Source organism: Grampus griseus (assembly GCF_964374135.1).
Source record: "Grampus griseus genome assembly, chromosome: 1".
NCBI lineage: Eukaryota > Metazoa > Chordata > Mammalia > Artiodactyla > Delphinidae > Grampus > Grampus griseus.
In genome coordinates, this window is record NC_139017.1 from 153,453,396 (window position 1) to 153,477,544 (window position 24,149).

The following is a 24,149-nucleotide window of genomic DNA, read 5'->3' on the forward strand; positions in this document are numbered from 1 at the left end:
AGCTAACTGAATTTTAAAACAAAAATTATATGGCAGTGAAGCTACTCTGTATGACACTATCATGGTGGAGACGTCATCATAAATTTGTCCAAACCTATTGAATGTACATCACCCAGGGTGAGAGCCCTGATATAAACTATGAACTGTGGATGATAACGACGTGCCGACACAGGATCCTCAGTTGTAACAAATGTACCACTCTGGTCGGGGAGGCGATGCCTGTGCGAGCTCATGGGGTATGTGGGAAATCTCTGTACCCTCTGCCCAACTTTGCTGGGAACTCAAAACTGCTTTAAAAAATAGTCTATTAAAATTTTTTTCATTATTATTATGCTTGTTATGGTGATCTGTAGTCAGTGATCTTTGACGTTACTATTGCAAAAAGATTACAACTCGCCGAAGGCTCAGATGATGGTTAGTATTGTTTAACAATAAAGTATTTTATTTTATTTATTTATTTATTTATTTTTTTGCGGTATGCGGGCCTCTCACTGTTGCAGCCTCTCCCATTGCGGAGCACAGGCTCTGGACGCGTAGGCTCAGCGGCCATGGCTCACGGGCCCAGCCGCTCCGCGGCATGTGGGATCTTCCCGGACCAAGGCATGAACCCGTGTCCCCTGCATCGGCAGGTGGACTCTCAACCACTGCGCCACCAGGGAAGCCCAGCAATAAAGTATTTTAAAATTAAGGTATGTACATTGTTTTTTTAGACATAATGCTTTTACACACCTAATAGACTAAGTATAGTGTAAACATACCTTTTATATGCACCAAGTAACCAAAGAAATTCATATGACACTCTTTATTGCAATGTTCACTTTATTGCAGTGGTCTGGAACTGAACCTTCAATATCTCCAAGGTCTGCCTGTGCTGTTATTAACCCTACTTTACAAGCGTGGAAACAGAGGCTCAGTGAAGTTAAGTAGCCAGGTCAATGCAATCCCGACATTAGGGAGAGGGGCCAGGACTTAACAGCCTCTGTATGGAAGCCAGGTGCCCTGCAGATTCCCATCCAGGCTTTAACCAATTCAAACCCTCCATTGTGGGTTCTTGTCGTGTGCCTTAAAGGAATGTGACTTCAGATGGTGCCAAGCTGGTCACTGGTACAGTGTTTCCACGTGAGTCTCTCCACATGGGCACAGGGGTAAGGGGTTGGGTTCCTGCCCTGGAGTTTCATTCGGAGGAATTTGAACAAATGGGGATGGTCTGAGCCAGCAGTCTTGATGAGCTCTCTTATCCCTCAGCTAAAAGGCACAAGGGTGTAGTCTGGAGCTGTGTGTTAGATGACAGGGACCTGCTCCCTGGAGAGTGGCCTGCAGGCCGGAGACTAGATTCTGGAATCACGATCAGGGGGTCTTTCCTGGACAGTGGGCATGCCAGGCGGGTTGGCAGGAGAGGTTCAGAGGGTCTTTGGGGGGCAGTCATCTTTGTCTTCACCTGTTTCTTATTTAGCTTTTCCTTCTCTCCTCTCCTCTCCGCCCTCTATCTTGTCCTCTTCTTTCAATGTGAAAATAGCATTATTTTTCTGAACATAAAATTTCATGCTCTTTGTCAAAAGATCAGACAGTATAAAAGTGTGAAGACAAGGTAAACATAACCCATAATCCCCACCATCCAGAAGTGGACCCCACGACCTTTTGGTGTGCAGACATTCAGACTGGTTCCATCTTTGCCTGGATGGAGTCAGATTAAACAAACTGGATCTCATCTGAACTTCTTACTTTACAGTAGACTGTAATCACCTCTCAGCAATATCTATAGATCTGCCTTGTCATTTTTTTTTTTGCAGTACACGGGCCTCTCGCTGCTGTGGCCTCTCCCGTCGCGGAGCACAGGCTCCGGATGCGCAGGCTCAGCGGCCGTGGCTCACGGGTCCAGCCTCTCCGCGGCATGTGGGATCTTCCCGGACCAGGGCACGAACCCGTATCCCCTGCATCGGCAGGCGGACCTTCAACCACTGTGCTACCAGGGAAGCTCCAACCTTTCCACTCTTAACTAAGATCTTACAAATTTCCTGAATTGGCCAGGATTCAAATTAATGTAAACTTCATACGTTTAGCTTAACTTCTCTGGGACTCAGTGTTCTTATTTGTAAAATGGGGAAGATCCTGCCTACCTCCCAGGATCTTGGGGGGGATTAAAGGAGACAAGGCAGGTAAGGCATCTAGCACAATGGCCAGCCTGAGGCACATGCTTCACGTCATCTCAACATCTCTGGACAGCGATCTGAACTCCCAGGCGGCACGGGAGAAGCTGTGCATGCCCTCGGCCGGGCCACTCCTGCATCAGAAATACTGGCAGGCTTGAGCATGGTATTTCACAGGACCCTCCAGGGTGCCCCGAAGCAGTTCGAAAAGGCTGATTTAAGAGGTGCCTTCTCTTTGCTGTATCCCTTTTTAACTTATTTTGCTTTGATTTTTCCATTTGCTACTAAGCATGTATGAGTTACCTGCCTCTGTGATCTGTACATTAACTATGACTGACTGTTCAGCGTGAAGAGGAGGCTGTGTTGATTCATTTTTCCCCCCTTTCTGTTGATGAAAACAAGGCTTTTCACATTCATTGGGCTACTATGTAGTCTATTTTTACTTTTTTCTGTCTCAATAGGAAGGGACTTTTGGGTGGTGAGTGACCTTGGACAAGGTGGGTCAACCCCCTGGACTCGTGGATTAGCATTTTGAATTTGATAGACATGAAAAACATCTGCTATGTTGTCTGCTTTAAAGAGCAATCTAGAGCCTGTGCTCTAGAGCCCGCGTGCCACAACTACTGAAGCCCGCGTGCCACAACTACTGAAGCCCGTGCACCTAGAGCCCGCGCTCTGCAACAAGAGAAGCCACCGCAATGAGAAGCCCGCGCACCGCAATGAAGAGTAGTCCTTGCTCGCCGCAACTAGAGAAAGCCCATGCGCAGCAATGAAGACCGAACGCAGCCAAAAGTAAAAAAAAAAAAAAGAGCAATCTACCTTCTCACACTGAGAATAAAAGCCAAAGTCCTTGGCTTGTCCCATTCTCAGAGCCTTTGCATGTGCTGTTTCCTCTGCCAGGAATGTTCTTCTCTCAGAGTCCTATATCTTCTTGCTTCTCTATTTCTTAATAATTATTGTTTATAGTATTACAATATTGTAAATGTTATCAATATTTTTAAGGCTCTAGTGTGTTTTTATTAGAATTAGAATTGTGTGCAGTTGTAATCCTATCATACGTAAAATATACAGTAACATTCGTGTACTTGATACTAAAATAACTTACAGGTAAATTCTAACACAATACAGAATAGGTCTACCTCTATTCACAGTAAAAAACAAAGCCACTGAATTTATCTTGGAAAATTTAAATTCAGGCCATTATTTCACAATTTGGAAAGCTGAGCAGTCTGACTTTAAGATGACTTTCTCACTGTTGAAGCTGGCTCTGTCGGTGTGTGATCTGAGACCTCCTTGTGTCTTAAGCATTCCTGCGGATGACGCACCTCAGAGATGGGACCCTGCAATTGGCCTTGTACTGTGTTCCAGTCGGTACTCTGGATCCAGCCTCCCAATCCCAACTTTTTACCTTCAACCTGACTGTACTCGTGGACCATCACCCCCAGCACCTTCCCCAAAATGTCACAATCCACTGATATCAGGGCGTCCCCTTCTGCAATGCTCAAACCCTCCCTGTCTTCCTTGCGGGCCTCTGGGATCACATGGGTGACCACCACGCCAACGATTCCCCCAGCTGGGAAATTGGCTGAGCTCTGAAGCTGAGGGCGGCTAAATACTATTTACAAATGATAAATACGTCTTTGTTTATCAGAGAGGGCTTCCCGAAACAGCTCATCTAAAACACCTCCCCATCGCTATCCCTTCCCCCAATTTATTTTCCCATGTGGTATTTACCACTGGCTGTCATTTCCTTGTGGATCTGTTCACTGTCTCTCTTCTAGACACACAGGGTTTGTGTCTGGTTTTGCTCTCCTTTGTGTCCCCCATACAGTAGCCATGCCTGGCCCAGGGTAGATATGTTAGGGGAAACACTGACTGAAACCACCCGCCCTGGCCAGGCAAGATAGTAGTCACTTGCATGAGTTATTGTAACAACAGGAGGTCCTGGTAAGAAACACAGAACTGACAAGTCACCACCAACAATAAGAATTCCGGAAAGGTCAAAAGGAGACAGGAGATGCCAGTCCATATGTTCTCCCAGAATCCTTCTCGCTGGACTCCATCTTGGCTGAGCGACGTGTGCGCCACCAGGAAGGACCTTGAGTCAGAATGATTGGCCAGAGACAACCCAGAAACTAATCCCATCACCATAAAACCCGAGACTGCAAGCCATGTAGCAGAGCATTCCTCCTGGGTTCCCTTACCTTCCTGCCCTCCACCCGGGCGCCCCCTCCCAATAAAGTCTCCTGCTTTGTCAGCCCATGTCTCCTCGGACAATTCATTTCTGAGTGTTAGACAAGAGCCCACTCTCAGGCCCTGGAAGGGGTCCCCCTTCCTGCAACAGATACTTAGTAAAAAGTTGTTGAATGAATACCAGCCATGGGACTTGGGGCTTGAGCTGCTGGGGGACAATGGGAGAGGCAGCTGTTTAGGTCCGACACAGCGGCTCCCATCCCACCTGCCAATCAGACTCACTGCTGCGAGGATGTGGGTCCTTGGGGCTGCCACTTGACCCCCTTCACTCTCATTTTTATACAATAACATCTCACCTTTATTGAGCACGGCTCCATACCGGGCTCTCTTCCGAGTGCCTTGTGTGGATGGCATTTAATCCTCATGACGATCCTGTGAGCTGGGCACCAATCGTGTCCCCATTTACAGATGTGGAGACTGACGCACAGGCCAGTGAAAGCTTGCCTGAGACCATACAGCTAGTGAGTGGAAAAACTGGGATTTGAACCCAGGTGGCTCTGGCTCTAGAACCCCTGGGTGCTAGAGTGTTTCCCGCTCTACTAGAATCGGAAGGCACTGGCCCAAGTCATACAGCTCCTTTTGGAGAAGCTGGGCTAGAACTCAGGTATCCTGACTCCAGGATGGGACTCCTTGCATAACCTCAGGCAGCGTGGGAAGGGCTGGGGGTTGGGAGTCAGCCCGACCTGGGTTCAAATCCTTCTCCAGCCAACCATTCGACAACTGACTCCAGTCCTGCTGGGCCCAGTGGCTTGGGAGCCGAGTATCTGCCCTGATAGCACTGAGCACTGAGGAAGAGAGCAGGGCCACCTGGGTCCCCACGTGTCAACTTCTTGCCTTTTGAGTCTTACCAGAAAGAACTGCCGATCTCAACAACCAAGAATTCCCAATCTCCCTGCCCTCAGCTTCTGAGGCTGGCGGTCCAGAGCTGACAGTGGCTTATCTGGGTGATGTCAGAGTTGCAGCCATCTGTGTCTTGGCTCCCCAGACTTGGAGCACCGCTTGCCTATGAATTTTGAAGCCATGGATTATGGGGGAGGACTTCATAAATTTGCAGAGGATCCTCCCTAGCTGTGGGCCCATCACTACCTGCCTCCTGGACCTGTTGCCCCCAGTGGTTCAATGTGCCTGGCAGTACCTCGGTGTGGAGTCAATACTGGACTTGGAGTTAGAATACCTGGACGATGTTTAGGCTCTGACACCTGCTTGCTGGGTAACTTGGGGCAAGTTACTCAGCATATCTGGTCCCCATTCCTCCATCTCTAAAACTGCCTTGCTTTGAAAGGGCTGTTGTGAGGATTTCATGGGAGAAAGTAAGTCAGAGCTTCTCCACCTTTTCCACCAAAGCCAAACCTAATGGCAAAAGAGAGTAAAGAGGTACCCTGGGGGCTTGAGGGTGTAGCTTAAAGCAGCCTGCCACAGGCTCACAATTTATCTGAAGTCTTACTGTAGCTAAAAATTTTATGTGCATTTTGCATTCTGCTCCATAATATACCCATGCTGTTTCTTTTAACACAAAGCCAGTGTTTTAAGTTATTTACCACTGGGTAATTTTAATGCCAGCAAGATGGGCCATGTGTGTCACGTGGCTCTGCAAATTCCCTGGCCCATTTATGGGAGCGCCCCAAGGGCTATGCACCCCAGTTTAAGAAGTATTTGTGTACAAAAAGTGCTCTGGAGAAAGCAAAAAATGCTACAAAAAGGTCAGATATTTTAATGTGACTGTTGGCGGTAATGGGAAGAGGAACAGTGAGCAAGATGGATGAAGGAAGGAGAAAAAGACGGGCAGGCAGAGATGGAGGAGTGGAAATGGGGACTGGATGGTGATCAGGCCATGAATGGAAACCCTGGATGGACCAGGCTTCAGTGTTGGTTCCTAGACCTTGCCCATCCTCCTGCTGGGTACACCTCCTCTCTCCCTCAGTTTAGAGGGAGGAGACCTCCAAGCCTCTGTGGTCTATAAATCCCAGAGGGTTTATGTAAAAATTTGGGTGGATCTGGGGTCCGTTCCTAGGGACTGGTCAGCAGGTACAGGAGCTGGACTCTACCCTGGCACTGCTAGGGTCTCCTGTCCTTCCCTACTGGGTGACCAAGGCTCTTGACAGCACTAAAGAGACACTTACCTGTTCACTGGCACAGTCAGCCATATACTCATCCACTCCTTTGGCTTAGGGTGTCTTTCCTCCAATTGCCATCCTCCCCAGAGTGTCTTCTTTAGCGCTGCGGGTTGGCTCTCCATATTCCTTTAATGGCATAGGGTGTAAGATCCCTCCAGCAACCACCCAAAATCCTCCTTGCAGGCCCTTCGTGTAAATACTCCCAGGAGAGCCACAGCAATGTCCCAGAATCCCTCAGGTAGGTATGCAGATTAGGCTCCACGTTAACCTGGGCTAAAGAATGAGCAAAACTTCTTTAGTTTCTTTTTCTGCTCCTCTTGGTATCTTTTCAAAATTGCAAAGCTCCCATGCAGAAATATGCGCACTGCACAATAATACAAAATGTCTGAAAGCAAATATTTCCAAAGAATTGTGGGAGTGCAAGCAAACACCTTCTTTTCTTCCGCTGTTATTTCTGGGCAAAAGCAGATAATGAGTTACCCTTTTCACAATCAATGTGCAGTGGATTTTTGGCTACATTATTTGGAGCAAATATAAACAGGGTAAGTTAAAGGCATAGATTATTACAAAATAAAATTGGAATACGTGAAGCTTAAAACTCTTAATTTTAAACTACTTCTTGCAATCGGCCAGAACTTGATCCTCAGTAATTCTTTGCAAATAGCGTTTGCATTTTATTATTGAATGTGTTTTATAGTGGTGTAGGATGATATTCGGCTCATGTTTTTGTATAAATATAATAAAAGGAGGCTTCCCACTGAACATAGATTTGGGAAATAGTGTTTACTTATTTCTCTCAATTCAAAAGAGTGTGAACTGGAAATTTTTTGTTGCAGTAATTTTTTTTTTTTTTAAACACAAAGGCTGTGTATTGTTTCTTTCCACAAAGAACACAAGCCAATCCGGGGACAATTATGGTTTTGTATTTCTCTCTGGGGAGCACTGGCCCATACTATGAACTTGCGAATCAGCAAACAAGGCTCTGAGCTGCCCAGATGGGCTGTGGACTTGGCATGGAGATGACGCAGAGCCAGGGCTTGAGGCTCAGGACAGGCAGCCTCTCTCCCCCTGGGGCAGGCAGACCTGGGAGAACCTGCAGAGGGTGAGGGTGTTGTGGAATAGAGGCCGAGGGGGGAAGGGCAAGAAGGTGGGCTAGAACAAAGGTATGAGCCAGACACTTCTACCACTTTTCTTTGTGCTTATCTAGTCCTTCCAGAGACCTGCTGAGGTTATAAGGAGGGGAGATTCTGATTTCCGGTGGGCCCTGGAATCTCAAGAGGCCACTTTGGGTCTACAGCAGGTAGGAGACTCTAAAGAAGTGGCGAGGAGTCTGGAGTCAGTCAAATCTAAGCCTGATCTGAATCCTTTCTCTACCACTCACTAGCTGTTTGGGAAAGAGGCTTCACTTCTTTGAGCCTCAGTTGACTCATCTGCAGAATGGGATGCTAATTGGACTTACTTCAAAAGATTGTTGTAGTTTTGCTGGAGAAAAAAAAAAAAGAGAAATCACTTTGCTCGATGCCTGGCCTATATTACTGAGTATTGTTGATGTGATAGTTCTGGACTTGGACTTCAGTCTGCCTTGCGTTAGAATTATTTATGTCTGTCTTGATTATAGTTAAGGTTATCAAGGGTTGGGGCATAGGGTTGGGGCAGACTTAGCCCAACTCAGGTGCCTCAAATATTCAGTAATTGCGGTTTGAATTTAATTTCTTTTTTAAACCAGTCACTTCTGCCCTATTCTGTGCCTTCCTTTTGTGAAGGGTGGCTCTGCCTGGCGGTGGGGGTGGGGGTGGGGGTGGGTGGGTCCATGTTGGCTGCGTTTTCCTTTTAGAATACTCTTCCTGCAATATGTACTTATTACCACCAGGTGGCAGAAGAGTCCCAGGCCGCTTTTGGAAACCAGAACACAGCAGAGGATTTTCATCCTTGGGAGACATTTAAAAATGGATTTCTATGGGCTTCCCTGGTGGCACAGTTGTTAAGAATCCACCTGCCAATGCAGGGGACAGGGGTTCAAGCCCTGGTCCGGGAAGATCCCACATGCCGTGGAGCAACTAAGGCCGTGTGCCACAACTACTGAGCTTGTGCTCTAGAGCCCATGAGCCACAACTACTGAGCCCACGTGCCTGGAGCCCGTGCCCGCGCACTGCAACGAAGAGTAGTACCCGCTCGCCACAACTAGAGGAAGCCCACGCGCAGCAACGAAGACCCAACACAGCCAAAAATAAATAAATAAAATAAATAAATTTAAAATGGATTTCTATTTATTAAATCAGTTCAGTGAGATTAACCTACTCACCACCCCAACTTTAAGGACGGCAAGGTAGTTAGACAAAATACAAAGTGTTTGGTGCACTCAATTATCCTTTCTTTATTTTTATTATTATTATTTTTTTGCGGTACGCGGACCTCTCACCGCTGTGGCCTCTTCTGTTGCGGAGCACAGGCTCCGGACGCGCAGGCTCAGCGGCCATGGCTCATGGGCCCAGCCGCTCCACGGCATGTGGGATCTTCCCAGACCGGGGCACGACCCCGTGTCCCCTGCATCGGCAGGCGGACCCTCAACCACTGCGCCGCCAGTGAAGCCCTATCTTTTCTTAACTAATCCTTAAAGAGCGTCTGATCGAGTGCTTCCATTCCTTTAGGCAAGGCTTTCTCCTCCTTACACACAAGTTTGCTCCACTTGGTCTTGCCACTCCCTGGAGTTTCCTCCAGTTCTTGCTTATATTCACTCACTCAGCCAACATTTACTGTTCCTCTTCTCTGCACCAGGCCCCATGAGGGTTGCTCTGACCTCAGGAAGCTCACGGCCTTGGGGGGAGGGCAGGGTTATGGAAATAGCAGGAGGTCACAAGCCCAAATGCTCACAGTGTCCAGGCAGGTAACAGGGATGAGTGAAGCAGGTCTGGAGTAAGAAGAACAGGGAGTTGGGGGTCTTTGGCCATCTGGAGACTTGAGGCTCATCTAAAGAGGGGCACTTACCACTCAGCTCCACCTGATTGTTGCCAGATCTTCCTATTCTTCAAGAGAAATTACTGTATTGATTTTTTTTGTGTGTGTGTGTGGTACGCGGGCCTCTCACTGCTGTGGTCTCTTCCGTTGCGGAGCACAGGCTCCGGACGTGCAGGCTCAGCGGTCATGGCTCACGGGCCCAGCCGCTCCGCGGCATGCGGGATCCTCCCGGACCGAGGCACGAACCCATGTCCCCTGCATCGGCAGGCGGACTCTCAACCACTGCGCCACCAGGGAAGCCCTACTGTATTGATTTTTAAAATACAAAATTACTTACTTTAAATCTGTTGCTGAGCCAGACTTGGCTCTTGAGCTGTGAGTTTGAGACTGTGAAAGAGAGACGTGAGTATGGGGTGATAGGGCAGTGAGGACGTTATGTCCAGGGGGCTACAGGGGCCCAGAGGAGGGTGCCCCAGCTCTGCCCAGAGCATACGTTCATTCATTCATTCAGCAATTACTGGTTGCCTTCCTATCATGTGCAGAGCTCTGTGCTGAATGCTGGGGATTCATGATAAGCCCAGCTCCCCTTTCATGGGGCAGAGTAGGGGGGACAGATGTCCAACACTGTGTCACACTATTTATGGTTTGGCTGTAAACTGGTGTTATCTGAAGGACTGGTGTGCCGTGCAATCAGAGTCTGAGGATGAGTCAGGGAGGGCTTCCCTGAGGAAGTGATGTTTAGTCTGAGATCTGGAGGATAACTAGGAGTTTAACTTATTCATTTACCAGGCCAGCCATTTCTTCTTCTAGAGGAGAACTAAATGTCCATTGGGGGAGGGTCATGGTCTTGAGAAAGGGCCATTTCTCAGGCAGGAGTCCCAGATGGTCAGTGTTGGATCCTTTTCCTCCCCTGGAATGTGCTGGACAGAGCAGCAATCCACTGGGGATGAGAAGAGGGACGAGAGAGGTTTCTCCTGCGCGGATCTGGGGCACGTACTGTGGAGGAGGGCACCTGGGAGAGGCTGGGAGGAGCAACCAGCTCCTTCAAAGAACCGAGAGAGGGTCCCTGGTCAGTGTTTTGGGAAGGAGGACAGGGCAGAGATGGAAGCATTGACCCCTGGCTCCCAGGGCAAGGAGATTTCAGGTTCTGTGATGAGTGGCGCTTGTAATGGAGCCGAAAGCTGAGGACAGGGAGGGTAAGAATGCTCAGGGCCCACAGCTGCACCAAGAGGGCTCAGAAGTGGGGTACACAGTACCCCCAAGTTTGACATACGGGAGAAAGAACCCACCAGATCTGGCTGCGTATCCTGTTTCCCCGCTGCCGAGTTGTGCGATCTGGGGTAAATCACTTCAACTTCCTGAGTCTCAGTGTCCTCATTTACGATGGACATTTTACGCTCTGGGTGGTGGAGTAGGGTGATACCGTAGGATCTTCCGTATGAGGGCCTTGCCCCGGGCCTGGCCCACAGCTGGTGGTCAGTATATCTGCGTTCTCCCCTTCTTCCCTTCTCAGTGGTACCACTGTTGGCAGGAAGTTCCTGCCTTCTGCTGCCCTCACATCCAGCAATCCAGAACTTGTGTTTCTACCCCCAAGTTCTCAAGGTCACAAGGGACATCCTCAAGGTCAAAGGTCTCCACTCCCACCCATACCTCCTCTCCACCCCCAGCCTCATCCGGACCTTATCCTGACCACGTTTTTTGCACACATCTCTTTAGAAAACAGACTAAACATTCAAGAGATGACACAACCATACATTTTCCAGTACGTTCTCTTCAGAACTGAGAAAAATAAGTCCATACTCACTCCCAGCCTGGGATGTCTGGCACAGTGCGTGGTAGAAGGAGGTTCAGCCTCACCCTGGCTCTGACATCCCCTCTCTGTGTGACCTTGGCAGGAAAAAAACTTATGAAAGTGAAACGCTTTGGGAATGCTACTGTTTGTATTGTGTAGAATATAAGGATCAGGAGCTTTTCCTTGGCATTTTCCTACTTTTTTCGGTTGACGCGGAGGACTCGGGTCATTTCCACCCATCTGATTGTTTAATGAGCACAGTCTCCATCAGTCCGTGAACCAGCGCCCTAAGCTTCACCTTCTGCTTGGCTGTGTAAGGCTCCAGGGTGAAGGCAGGAACAGGAGATGATCCTGCTGGAATACTTGCCTCAAGGACGTTCCTTGAAGAACCGCCAGAGTTCAGTGTCGGGTCCTCAGCTTGTTGCTTGTGGGACCGGGGGGCATTCAGCTGCCCTGCCCTGCCCCTCACCCCTCAGCGAGGTTTTAAGATTATCGTAGGTACAAAGCCTCGTGCCTGGCATGTGGGAAGCTCCCCTCAGGCCCTCAGTGGGCCACTGTAATCACTAGGAATTGTTATTTATAAATGAAACTGTGCGTGTGAAGCACATGCCTATGCCTGACCCACAGCAGCTATTTAGCATCGTCCTGCTGTGGTCATCATAAATAATGCACACCACACGCTTGGGGGTTCAGAGCTGGTCCTCAGTAAAGATCTTTAGGAAGTCCTGGGAGATTCTGACTGTAAACCAGTCTCTGAGGGCCTCTGCATGCCGAGGGCTGAGCGCGCAGTGGTGTGGACGCTACTGACGGTGTGGCTGGCCCGGGGCCGGGCATGTGCTGATGCCCAGGGCACAGTTCCTCCCATTGTTGCCCTCCAGCACATTCTTCAGATCAGAAAACTGGGGAGCCCCAAGCTGTAGTGTCCCTTTTAGTAACTCCTGGGCATGCAGCTGCCGTCCTCTCCACCATCCGAGCTCCCTCCTCCTCCGTGGCTCCTCCGAGCCCTGGGTCTGGCCTGCTGCTGGGCTGCTGCTTGGCTCCAGCGTGGCCGACTTCTCTGGGCTGTCCTCCAAGCCTCCTTACTCCTCCCGCCCCATGGCCGTCTGCAGATGCACAAGCTCTTGCAGCCTCTGGTTTCAATCTGGAACAGAGCGCACCTGAGGCCCTGACTTTGCATCCAGAATCTAGGCTTGGGGAGGGCCCCTCTGGTCTCTGAAAGCACCCCCGTCCGTCCCTGTCCCCCAACCCTGGCTCAGAGTGAATCCCCAGCTTCCAGGTGTTGGAACAGTCTTGGCCTGAAATCTGAAAACTTAAGGGTGTGTGCTCAGGGCCCCTGTTTGTCTTCCCAGGCGGCCCCGGGCAAGCTGGTCGTGCTGTTAGACCGCGCCCTGACCCTCTTCAGTGGACGCACGCACGCTCACACACACCTACGCTCCCTACCAGGAATTCGAGCACGCACACTCACGGGTCCTCACCCAGGCACACCCATACGCAGGGCTACTGTTGCACACTGTGGGAGCTCCAGGTCCGATGCACATATGTGAACACACACCCCTGGGCGCTTATCCTTCCTTACACACTGCAGGTTTCATACACCTCCTGCCCTTACTCGGGGACACACATTTGCAGTCACACCCATGCACACACCAAGGGCTGAGTCCCCCCGGGCACCGCTCTCCACACGCTCCCCAAGCACAGACACGTGAAAGTATGCCTTGCGCGTCTGTGTGACCCTCCCCACTCACCCCAGAAGCAAGCAACCCCAGCACACCCCCTCCTCCCAAACTCAGCTCTGGACTGGCAGAACACCCCGTAAGTGCTCAGACATCCCAGCCACGCACGCTGTTCGGCCCCTCCCTCGGGGACCCCTCACGAGCACGCTTATGAAAACATTCCTCCCATGATGGAGTGCTTCCTTTGGGCCTCTTCGGCTTGTAACAGATTAAAAGCAAACAGGTATTTGTCACGGGGAAGTGTACCCAGTTGTGCTGGAAAATGGACTATTTGATGAGTGTGAGAACTTGAGCATGTCACAGAGGGGAGAACCTGTGTTATTGCAGACTGCCAGGCCGAAGTGGCCGCCGGCAGCGTTATCGGCTGTGGCAGGCATCACCTGCAACTGAAAGGATCCCATTACGGCAAGTAATGGCTTAATCACAGCCAGTTTGTAATGGAGATGACCTCTCTGTGTCCCGCTGGCCTCCCCCAATGGATGGTACCGCTCTACACCGTGACTAACAGCGCTCCGTTCTGCTCTCCTGCCAAAGGGCTATTGGGCCCAGCCGGGACACTGAACCAGGCAGCTATCAGGGGAGGCTGCAGGCAGGAGCAAGGGCAAGAGCGGGGAGAGGAGAAGGGTGCTGAGACCATGGGCCCCATCGGCTTGGACAGGCGGGGAAACTGAGACCCGGAGAGGATGCCTCACAAGGCCCCTGTCTTACCTCTTTTCCCAGAACCTTGCATTTAAAGCAGAAAGCTAGTGAGCAACAGCTTCCATCTGGGGGGCGCTAGAACCTGTGTTTGGCACTTTCCACACCTTATCGTGCTCCAGCGCTAGGAGGTATGGTATTATCATCGTCCCACTTTACAGATGAGGAAACTGAGGCTCAGAAAGAACACTTGACTAGCCCAAGGTCACAGAGCTGGTAAATAACAAGACTGGGAATTGGCCTCAGGGCTGTGAGCCCCGAAGTCAGCATTCTTAGCCATTATGTCCGGAGAGCCTCCCATAAGCTTTCAGTAGCCTCGTGCCTTTGGGGGTCCCAGCACCGTCCCCCTTCCCAAGCAGGGCAGGAGCTGTGTGTTCCGCACCCACGTGTTCACATGCCAGGGAGACTTCTGTTTTCTGCCTGGAGGCTGTGTGTGCCAGGCGTTCACCACCCACCCACAGCTTCCCTGAACATCTCTTAAGTTCAGCCCTTGTCCCTCCAGCTCCCCGCAGCCCCTCACCACTGCCCTGAACAGGAATGGTGAGCACACTGGCGCGCAGAGGCCATGGGGAGGTGTTCCCATTATAGCTTTTTTTTTTTTGCGGTACGTGGGCCTCTCACTGTTGTGGTCTCTCCTGTTGCAGAGCACAGGCTCCGGACGCGCAGGCTCAGCGGCCATGGCTCACGGGCCCAGCCGCTCCGCGGCATGTGGGATCTTCCCGGACCGGGGCACGAACCCGCATCCCCTGCATTGGCAGGCGGACTCTCAACCACTGCACCACCAGGGCAGCCCCCCCATTCTATCTTGAAGGCAAAGAGGTCAGGCTGGCTGTGGGGCTTTCCAAATGTCCCCAACGTGGTAGCCAGCTGTAGTGGGGCCCTGAAGGTCACTTCAGCTGCAGCCCAAGGTCAGGAAGTCCCTGGTGAGCACAGGAGGCTGCTCTTTGCTTCTGCCCAGACTCTGTGTCCCTGGGGCTGACTCTAGGGGAATCCTGGGGTTCAGGATTCCAGGGCACCACCCCCTTTCCTTCAAGGGGTCCCGCCTGTGCCACTGGGGCAGTTACCAAGCAGAGTCCGGGTTGGACCATCTGGAGACTCGAGCAGGAGGATCAAAGGGCCCTTCCTTCCCTGCCTTCGCTTAGGTCTTCAGCGTCACATTCAGTGCCTGGGGAAGAGGCTGGAGCTTAGGCAGATTTGGGGTTGAGACCTGGTTCCATCACTTACCTGGACAAGTTTCCTTATCTCCCTGAGCCTCAGTCTGCTCACCTGTACAACACCTAAACCTACCTCGTAGAGGTGTGAGGATTAAAGGACATCACATGTGTGTAGTATCGAAAGCGAGCCTGTGACCTGGTCAGGACTAGCTAAGATGTGAAAGACTTTCAGCAAAGCTCCCTGGAGAGAGGCCAGATGGTGGCTGAGTCGGACCCCAAGAGTGTGGTCTGCGTGCTCTTGATAACCCACAATGAGATGGTGGTGACAATGGTAGTTAACACTTGTTGAACTCGTACTGTGTGACGGGCACTAGTGCCTCCCACAGATTTCTCGTTTAATCCTCTCCAAACTCTAAGCCATAAGTAACCTATTATTGTTTCCACTTTAGAGATGAGGCAAATGAGGTTAGGGGCCTGGTCAGTGTCACATAGCTAGAAAGTGGAGCTCCTGGATCCAGACATAGGCTGTCTGGCTGAGAGTCTCTGCCTTAACTGGTGCTCTCTACCACGTTGGGGACATTTGGAAAGCCCCACAGCCAGCCTGACCTCTTTGCCTGCGAGATATAATGGGCACACCTCCCCGTTATATCTGGTGAGCGCACCAGTGTGCTCACCTTTCCCGTTCAGGGCAGGGGTGAGGGGCTGCGGGCAGCTGGAGGGACAAGGGCTGAAGGTAAGTGATGTTCAGGAAAGCTCTGGGGCCTCCGAGAGGTGGGGGCATGGTGGGAGGCCCTGATGCTGAGAAGCTGGCGGAGGGGCAGCAGAGAGAGCAGGTTGGGAGAGTCAAGAAGTGGGGCTACTGGGAATGTAAATGGGTACAGCCACCATGGAAAACAATAGGAAGGTTCCTTAAAAGACTGAAAATAGAGGTATCATGTGATCCAGCAATCCCACTCCTGAGCCTGTATCCGGAAAAGACAAAAGCTCTAATTAGAAAAGATGCACGTATCCCAACATTCATAGCAGCACTATTTACAATGGCCAAGACGTGGATGCAACCTAGGTGTCCATAACAGATGAACGGATAAAGAAGATGTGATATATATATACACACACATACACACACAGAAGGAAATGTTACTCAGCCATAAAAAGAATGGAATAATGGCCTTTGCAGCAACATGGATGGGCCTAGACATTATCACACTAAGTGAAGTCAGAAGAGAAAGACAAATATCACGTGATATCGCTTACATGTGGAATCTAAAAAAATGATACAAATGAACTTATTTACAAAACAGAAACAGACTCACAGACATAGAAAACAAACTTATGGTTACCAAAGGGGAAGGGGGTGTGTGTTGAATATATTAGGAGTAGGGGATTAGCAGACGTGCACTACCACATATAAAATAGATAAACAACAGGGATTTACCGTAGAGCACAAGGAACTCTATTCAGTATCTTGTAATAAACCATAATGGAATAGAATCGAAAAATAAGAATACAGATATATACATATATATGTATAACTGAATCATTTTGCTGTACACCTGAAACTAACATAATATTGTAAATCAACTATACTTCAATTTAAAAAAAAAGAAATGGGGCTGCAGAGGTGCTCTTTTTCGCAGGCTGGTCCCGGCCAGTATGCTTGTCTGCAAGTTTCCCTGAGACAAGGCTGCTGCTACCAACAGCAGGGAAGCAGCCACTGAGTTTCATTTACTTGGCAACATTGATTCAACAAATATTTATCAAGTGCCCACTGTGTACTGGCTGGATGCAGTGGTGAGCTAGACAGACATCATTCCTTTCCTTCCTGGAGGTAAGCCCTGGAGATGCAAAGAAATCCCAGCTCAGCGCCCTCAGGAGTGTTCGCTGAGGACGTACTCTTGTGCCAGGGACAGACGCATCCCCTCCCGTCATCCTCCTAACAACTCCATGAGGAGATATTAGAGTGATGCCTGTGTTTTCAAATGAGGAAGCGGAGTCTCAGAGACCCTAAGTGACTTGCCCAAGGTTGCACAGCTGGTAAGTGATGGAGCTGAGCCTTGAGCGCAGATCTGCTGGAAGCTTGTGCTTTTCACAGCTACCTGCGTGGCTCTGCTCTCTTGTCTACTGGCAATGCTCCTGCCCATCTGGGGCCCCGCTGGGCAGTGGGGTTGGGATTGGGGGCAGCCCTGCCCTCTCCACCTGGAGAGCTGCTTTCTTCCCTCCCTCCCACCTCTCCCCCCATCCCCCAGCTTCCCCCAGCTCCCACTGTCTGGACCTTGCCTGCTCTGCAGTGGGGGAGAGCTTATTCTCATGCTAATTGCAAAACTAATTGTTCTTATTGCAAAATCCATTATATAGTATATTTATATTGCAGATAATGAGCTGTTTGGATTAAATAGCTCACTAAAAGTCAATAAAAAGAAATTTGCTTCACTGTTCCTCCCCTCATTTTTCACCGGCACCGTTAACACAGCCGTCCTTCTCCCTGAAGGCTGGAATTCATTAAAATGCCTGGAGCGGCAAGGGGGTGTCGCTCTTGTCGCTGTGTGGTTTTCCCCTTCTCTTTGAAAAGGCATTGGGAGGAGAGGGTTGGGAGACAAGAAGCAGGTTCTTTCCCTGGTTTTAGTGACAGGGGTGACTAACCAGGGAAAGTGCGTTGTAATTTCTAGCAGCATCGAAGAGCGTGGTATCTTCAGAACAAAACCTGGGGCTTGATGGGGTGGGGTGTGTGTTGGGGATGGGTGGGGACCGAGGAATGAGCTGTCAGTCACTGCCACCCCTCAAAGGGGTGGAAGAAATAACCAAAGGCCTCAGTGCTGGGTTCTGCAGGTTGAAGCCCGTCTACGGGGCCTGGCTTGGGGACAGGAATGAGAGTGAGAGAAGACAGCCTGGGTCATGTTTTGAGAGGGTGAATATCAGGTTTGAAATCAAGGGTCTGGATTTCTAGGTTCTGGTCCCTCTTAGCACCACAACATCTCTGTGACTTCCAGAATTTTCCTAGTCTATTTTTCTGGCCTTGGTTCTAAACCTGAAGCTGGCTTGTTTAAATTGAGTCCTACCGGGAGGTGGGCTGGTCTGTGAGGTTCCGGGATTGTTAGCTCTGGGGCTTCTGCAGTCATCGTGTTTCATGTCGTAAAGGGTGTATTGCTCAGGGATCCAGTCTCACGCCCAGGCCCTTGCCCTTGACATTCTACGGCACTGAGCAATCAAAGTGGGGCTGCAAGGAAGGGTCTGTTTCTTATTTCTTTTCCCAGGAGCCACGCTCCCATTTGGTCTGATAAAATGGCATGATCTGAGAACTGGGATGGCCTGGAAGGAAGCTGCCGGCCCCCTCATACCCGCAGAAATGAGCATCTTCTCAACCATCCATCCATCCATCCATCCGTCCATCCAATAAATGTGTACTGAGAGCCCATAATGGTCAAGACATTGTGTTAGGTCTTGGTGATGACTCTGAGTAAAAACACACAAAGTCTTTATTCTCATGGAACTTACAGTCTATTGGGAATGTAAGGGCAGGTACTAGTCAAATAGTCACAGAAATGAGTGATTAATTAAAACCAAGGCAAGTGCTTAGAAAGAAAGAACAATTCTAAGACAGCAATCCTAGGAGGACCTAGCCTGGATGGTGGGACCAGAGAAGACTTCCTAGAGAATGCAACACAGGAGCCGAGCTCTGTAAGGTGAATGTGTTAGACAAAGAAGGGGAGGGGCAAGTTTGGACAAAGACCCACCCCAGGGAAGGCCAAGGGATGGTAGCAGGACAGCAAAAAGCCAGTAGGGGTGAGGCTGGGATGGTGGCCTAGGACCAGTGCATGCGCGGCCTTGTACGTCAAGAAATCAAGGAATTTAATTTTTACTGTAGGAGCAAAGGGAAGCCACTGTGTGTTTACAGCAGTGGGGTGACGTGACTTGCATTCTGAAAACTTCACTCTGCTGCCACTGACAGACTTACCACTGGAAGGTTTGAGCTGCAGGGAAGGATGGCAGGGCCAATAGAGAGAGCAGGATGGAAGACAGAAGCTTGGTAAGGGTGGGGGAGAGGAAATTTGCCCAAAGGAAGTCAAATTTGTACTAGCAAGGGAGGTGAGGTGCTGGCCATCTTCCCACAGTGCAGTGCTGAGCAGACCATGATCAGGAGGCTGATTTTAAACTCTCAGATGACGGAGGTGTGGAACCTGTCTTCAGCACCACAGAGGGCTCCCCAAGCCATTCTTGGGAGCCCATGTTGGGGCCCTTGACAGCATCTCCACAGATGCCCAGCTCGGTGCTCACAGGGCCTGTAAAGTCATTGCAAAGTTTCCTGGGAGGATGGTAAACAAAGAGATGCCTAGTCATTCCTGCACAAATGCACATGACTTGTGGGAGGGAGAAGGCCTGGTGTTGGCCAACCTGGAGCAGGGACTTCAGACTCCCCTCCCCCCCAACAGAGCAACAGGCTAATACCAAAAGGGGAGGCAGCCTGAGAAGTTTCCACTCCAGGCAGCTGAAATGGCTGTAATCTACAGCCATCTTTATTTAACGACTTCAGAGGGAGATGGGAAGAGAGAGGCAGCAGGCAGGATGCTGAAACAACTTGAGTGTGACTGAGATGAAAAGCAGTGGAATCTGGTGCCACGTACCCCCCTTCTGGACCTCAGCGTCCACAGAGGTGCTGGAATGAAAGGGCTCTCCAGGGAGGAAATAGAGGCTCCAGGAAACTGAGTCCAGTAGCAGGGGCACCAGAAGCCCCTTTCAGCCCAGCCCAGCCCAGCCCAGCTCAGCCTCTCTGGGAGAGGCAGGGTCTGCGGAGCTCAGGGTCCCTGCATTTTAATGCTTGTAAAGCCCCTGGCAACGAACAGGCATCCCCTGGAGGAAATAACTATCTCTGTGCGCCTCAGTGGAGCCCTCTGTGTGGGTCTGTGTCTGCTCTTTGTTCTCATCCAGTCCTTCAGAAAGTTAAGAAGCTGGTGTGTCAGTTGGTACGCAGAGTGTAAGCAGAGACCAAATAGACGAGGTCAGGAAGGGCTGATTCTTTCTGCTGCATCTCTGGGGTTGCAGTTGGAGATCGCCCCCCTCTGCATGGCAGGTTTGTGATCCACCACGCTTGGGAGCGGGGGCAGAACTCGTTTGCCATTTTGTTGTAAGAAAGCTCTTCTTCGTAAGTCTTGAAGGGGACCCCGGACCTGGGCCGAGGTCGTTGCCTGCTGACTTGCAGCCAGCAGTGCCCTCCTCCTGCTCTGAGCTATCTCCCTGCGCTTGGACTTGGCTCTTCTGAGTGTCTGGGTCTCTGTGGATGGCAAGCTCCATGGGCCGGGCCCTTGGTAGAGGTACTGCCCATCCTTTCGGGCACAGTGCAGAGCGAGCAGTGATGTGTTTGCTTAGTAAACAAATGAGGGAATAAGTGAATGGATACAATAACTGACATTCCTGTTGGGCTGTGACCAGTGCAGTGAAGTAGCTCCTACTGGGAGTAGGCGGAGACCCGGGTGTCTGGGTCTTTGGGCTTTGGGGAGGGTGGGGCATGTAAGGGGTTTAGTTTCCAATAACAAGAAGTCAGGATGGTAGATTGGAAGAGGGCCAAGAGCCATGTTCCCTGGCAGCACAGGGTGAAACCTCAGTGTTTCTGCAGATGACCAGCACAGGGAGTGTGGGAAAACCTGAGAGTTAAGAGGGCCTCAGAGAGTGACTAGGACACGGCTGAGTGTCTTCAAGTGTTGTTGAGACAGAGGGAGCCCCAAGATGACCCTATGGGCTTCAGGGAACTCAGAGCACTTACATGGCTGGTGGGTATGGAGCTTGGGGGAGTGTGTGTGTGTGTGTGTGTGTGTGTGTGTGTGTGTGTGTGAAATAACTACTCTATAGTTTGGAGAGATGCATGAAGACGCTGGGTCTGTGGCCCCAGGAGGCATTTGCGGGGGTGGTCTTTGGGAGGTGTTGGAGTAGAGGGTGTGGCCCTGAGAAGGGAGGAGATACCTCGGGCCCTGGGTGCCAGGGAAGGGACCTCTGGGACAGCAGGTACAGGGCCTATTGGATGTTGAGGGGAGCGATGCCCTTTGACCCTTATCTTCCCTGCAGTAAGCAGACTGGCTGGCCAGGGAGAGGCTGGGGCTCTTCCCTCTTCATTTGGGATGAAAGAGAGTCTGTCCCTTTTCAATTTCTTCCTCAGCAACTCTGCATAAGACAGGAAGCAACTCACAAGGCACATGTAACCCACACGGCGAGTGGAGAAAACCAGGGGCTTCACTCTGAGTCTACCTGCCTTCCCCTCTGTCCTTCACCTATGATGTAGGGGATTTGATGTGAGGATACAGGACACAGTTCTGGAGGGGACTGCTGGGGAGCAGCCCAGTGGCTTGGATAGCTGGGTCTCGGGGGTGCCCAGAGAGGTGATGTCTGTGTTCTCCCCTGGAGAAAAAAGAGAGAGGGCTCAGTGCCCCAGCCTCAGTCCCGGAGGGACTCTGTAAGGAAGACAGAGGGGAGCTTGGAATAAGGTGAAGACAGTAAGGGCAATGAGAGAAGATTTGTGAGTGTGTGTGTGTCACCGTAAGTGTGCACTTCTCGCGCGCGCGCGCGTGTGTGTGTGTGTGTGTGTGTGTCCTAGGTGGCAGGGAAGCTGTGAATTAAGATTCGGTGCAGAGTGTGTGTCTGAATTTGTGTGTTTGAGGGGTTTCGTGATGGACACACTTGCGTGATGTGTCTCTCTGCATGTGTTTATGTTGCTGTGTGTGTGTGTTGTGAGTGTGTGTGCCCCTGTTGCAAGGTCCAAGGCCAGGATGAGTTGTGCTTCTTCATGGGAACGGGGAGGTCCGGGGAGGGGAGGAGTGTGTGTACGAGTGTGCCGAGTGGCAGGGATGACAAATGATTAATCTATAGAAATCTATACTCTATTCTTCCACGCATCCACTACGCCCTTCTCGTGCTCCCATGTATCACCTCTGGAAATCCATCACCCGACTCCCAGTCAAGGACAGGCTGTGAGGAGCGAATGCTTGCCTTATTGATGGACTTGCCTGGGCTTTTTGGACATTTGGATATACGGAGGAGAGCCCCCTCTGGCCTCATCGTTCATTCTCTCATTCATTCATTCATTACATCAATCATTGGCCCAGCAAATAGTTCTTGTGTGCCTACTGGGTGCTCAGGGTACAATGATGAAGAAGGTAGACACAGTCCTCAATTTCTCTAAGTTCTGGGCCATTGGGGTCCCCGACAACATGCTAGTGATTTCAGTAGATGTGATGCAGGAGAGAATAGAGGGGCGTGGGAAATTAGCGTGAGCTGGGGCTCACAGAAGGCTCCTAAACGAGGTGACACCTCAGGGTGATAGAACCAGATAAAAGGGAAGGGAGAGGGTGTACCAGGCAGAGGGAACAGCGTGGGCAAAGGGCCAGAAGCAAAGAGAATTTGCCCCTTGGGGAAAACGAAGAGTGGTTCTGATGGCTGAGGCTGGAGTGTGAAGATGAAACAGCAAGAGATGAAGGTGTATGGAAGTGGGTGGAGACTGGAGAGAGCCTGGAGTACCTTGTTAAGGTGGCTGGGTTTCACCTGGAGGGAAACGTGGAGCCAACGATGCGTTTAGGTGGGGCTAATGCGATATTGCATCTTATAAGTCAGTCTCTGGTTGATGGTGGGGAGACTAGACTGGAGGCAGGGTGGCCAGCCAGGAGGCTCCTGTAGCAGTTCCAGGAAGGATGGTGGCGTCTTGGATTAAGGCGGTGGTTAGGATAGAGGGATGTGGGCTGAGTCCAGAGACTCAGAGCTTGATGATAGATTGGATATTGTGGTGAGACAGTGGCAAGCATGGGCCTACGTTTCTGGGCAAGGTATTCTATCTCTCTCAGCCTCAGTTTTCCATCTCTAAAAGGGGGGCGACAGTTCCTGCTTCGTAGGGTTGATGTGAGGCTGTCTGACTCATTCTCCGTTTCTGGCCAGCATTAGGATCTCCTTTGGCAATGGCACGTCTATTTTTCCTCTCCCACTGGATGAGCCATCTCCTGATTTGCTCTTTTCTAGGAGGTTTTGGGCTGATCCACCCCAGGTGGGTGTTTCTTAACCCAAACCCCAGGCCATCCTTGCACTATGGTGCCTGTCCCAGAAGCCCGCTCCTTTTAGCCCCTGAGCTCCTCCAGACCACAGATGGGCAAACAGGCACTCAGAGAGGAAAGGACCTGTCATCGACCCTTGTTGGTGTCCAAGAGGCCACAGACACATCCTCAGGCAGGCTGACTCTCTACAAGTCACCACGTCCCACCCCCGCCTTCAGACCCAAAGCATCTCTGCTCAGCAGGCCACTTCCTGTTCTTAGAGATTATCAGGGAAACGAGCTTCCTTGGCCGAGGCATGAGGTTCTAGGCCCTCCTGGGGGAGAGGGCGCTGGTCAGGCCCTGAGGAGTCCCTGAGGGCCTGCTAATGTTTCACCTGACCCTTGTGTGGTGCGACGAAACATCTAAAGAAGAGCTTTTCCTCTGTTGCCCCCCGGGGACAGCCAAACAATTTCTGATCTGGGAAAACTTGCTCCACTGTACAGCTTCCGTACGTTTGGATGATGATGCATTTTGCAAACAACAGTCCTCTTAAGGTACTGGCAGAGTTGACGCTTATCACAGCAAAAACATTTTTTTTCTCTTTCCTCCGTCTCCCTTCTGAGCCAGCATCGTAATGATACTGTAAAAATCTGCAGAACGAAGGCCCCTCCTCTGGGGAGTGGCAGCAAGAGGGGCTGTGTGATGGGAGAGCCCGGCGGGGCAGGGAGGAGAGGCAGGAGGGCGTCTGGGCTCGTGTGTCCACCTGGGTCTCTGATGCATTGCTGTATGTGCTGTATTTGCAGAGGAAATGAGACTGTGGACCAAAGGGGATGAGGCGCTTCTCAGGCAAAGCTGGCAAGTGCCAAGGAGAAGGCCCCGAGCACTTAGAATATTTTCAAAATTAAGTGACAGTGGGCACAACACGATGGGAGAGACGGCTTGTGTTTCTTTGGAGCGTTCAGTCACAATTTATCATTATCCAATTTTTTTTCCCTTGGGTTTTTCTCTCTCACACATTTTTTATCCTGATCTGACAGCTAAATGAGGAATCGCACTGCCTACGTTATCTGTTTTGTTCAGGAATTAATCCCGTTGTCGAACACGAACTGTCAAGCAGTTAGCGGGGGCCGGCTGGTTGTGTCAGCCCAGGACAGCGCAGTGTCCGTGGGGCCCTTCTGGCTGGTGGTCCTGAGGACCTTGCGTGGGAAAGGCTTCCTCTGGGAGACACACAAGCTTCTGGAGAAGCTCTGCGTGTCCCTGAGCACTGGCCATAGGCTCCTTGGCCGGAAGGGCACCCTGCGG

At 50.8% G+C, this 24,149-nt stretch overlaps 1 protein-coding gene across 1 annotated transcript in view; it reads right to left on the reverse strand.

The window, feature by feature from the left end:
• Window positions 1-3,347: 3,347 nt before the first annotated feature.
• The window catches only part of LOC309832582 (acylphosphatase-1-like), a gene marked incomplete at both ends in the record, with an annotated part of 31,618 nt that continues 10,816 nt past the window's right edge, over window positions 3,348-24,149 (reverse strand). The window contains 2 exon segments of the mRNA XM_082670507.1: window positions 3,348-3,454; window positions 3,457-3,720. Of these exon segments, the coding sequence (XP_082526633.1) occupies window positions 3,348-3,454; window positions 3,457-3,720 (371 nt within the window).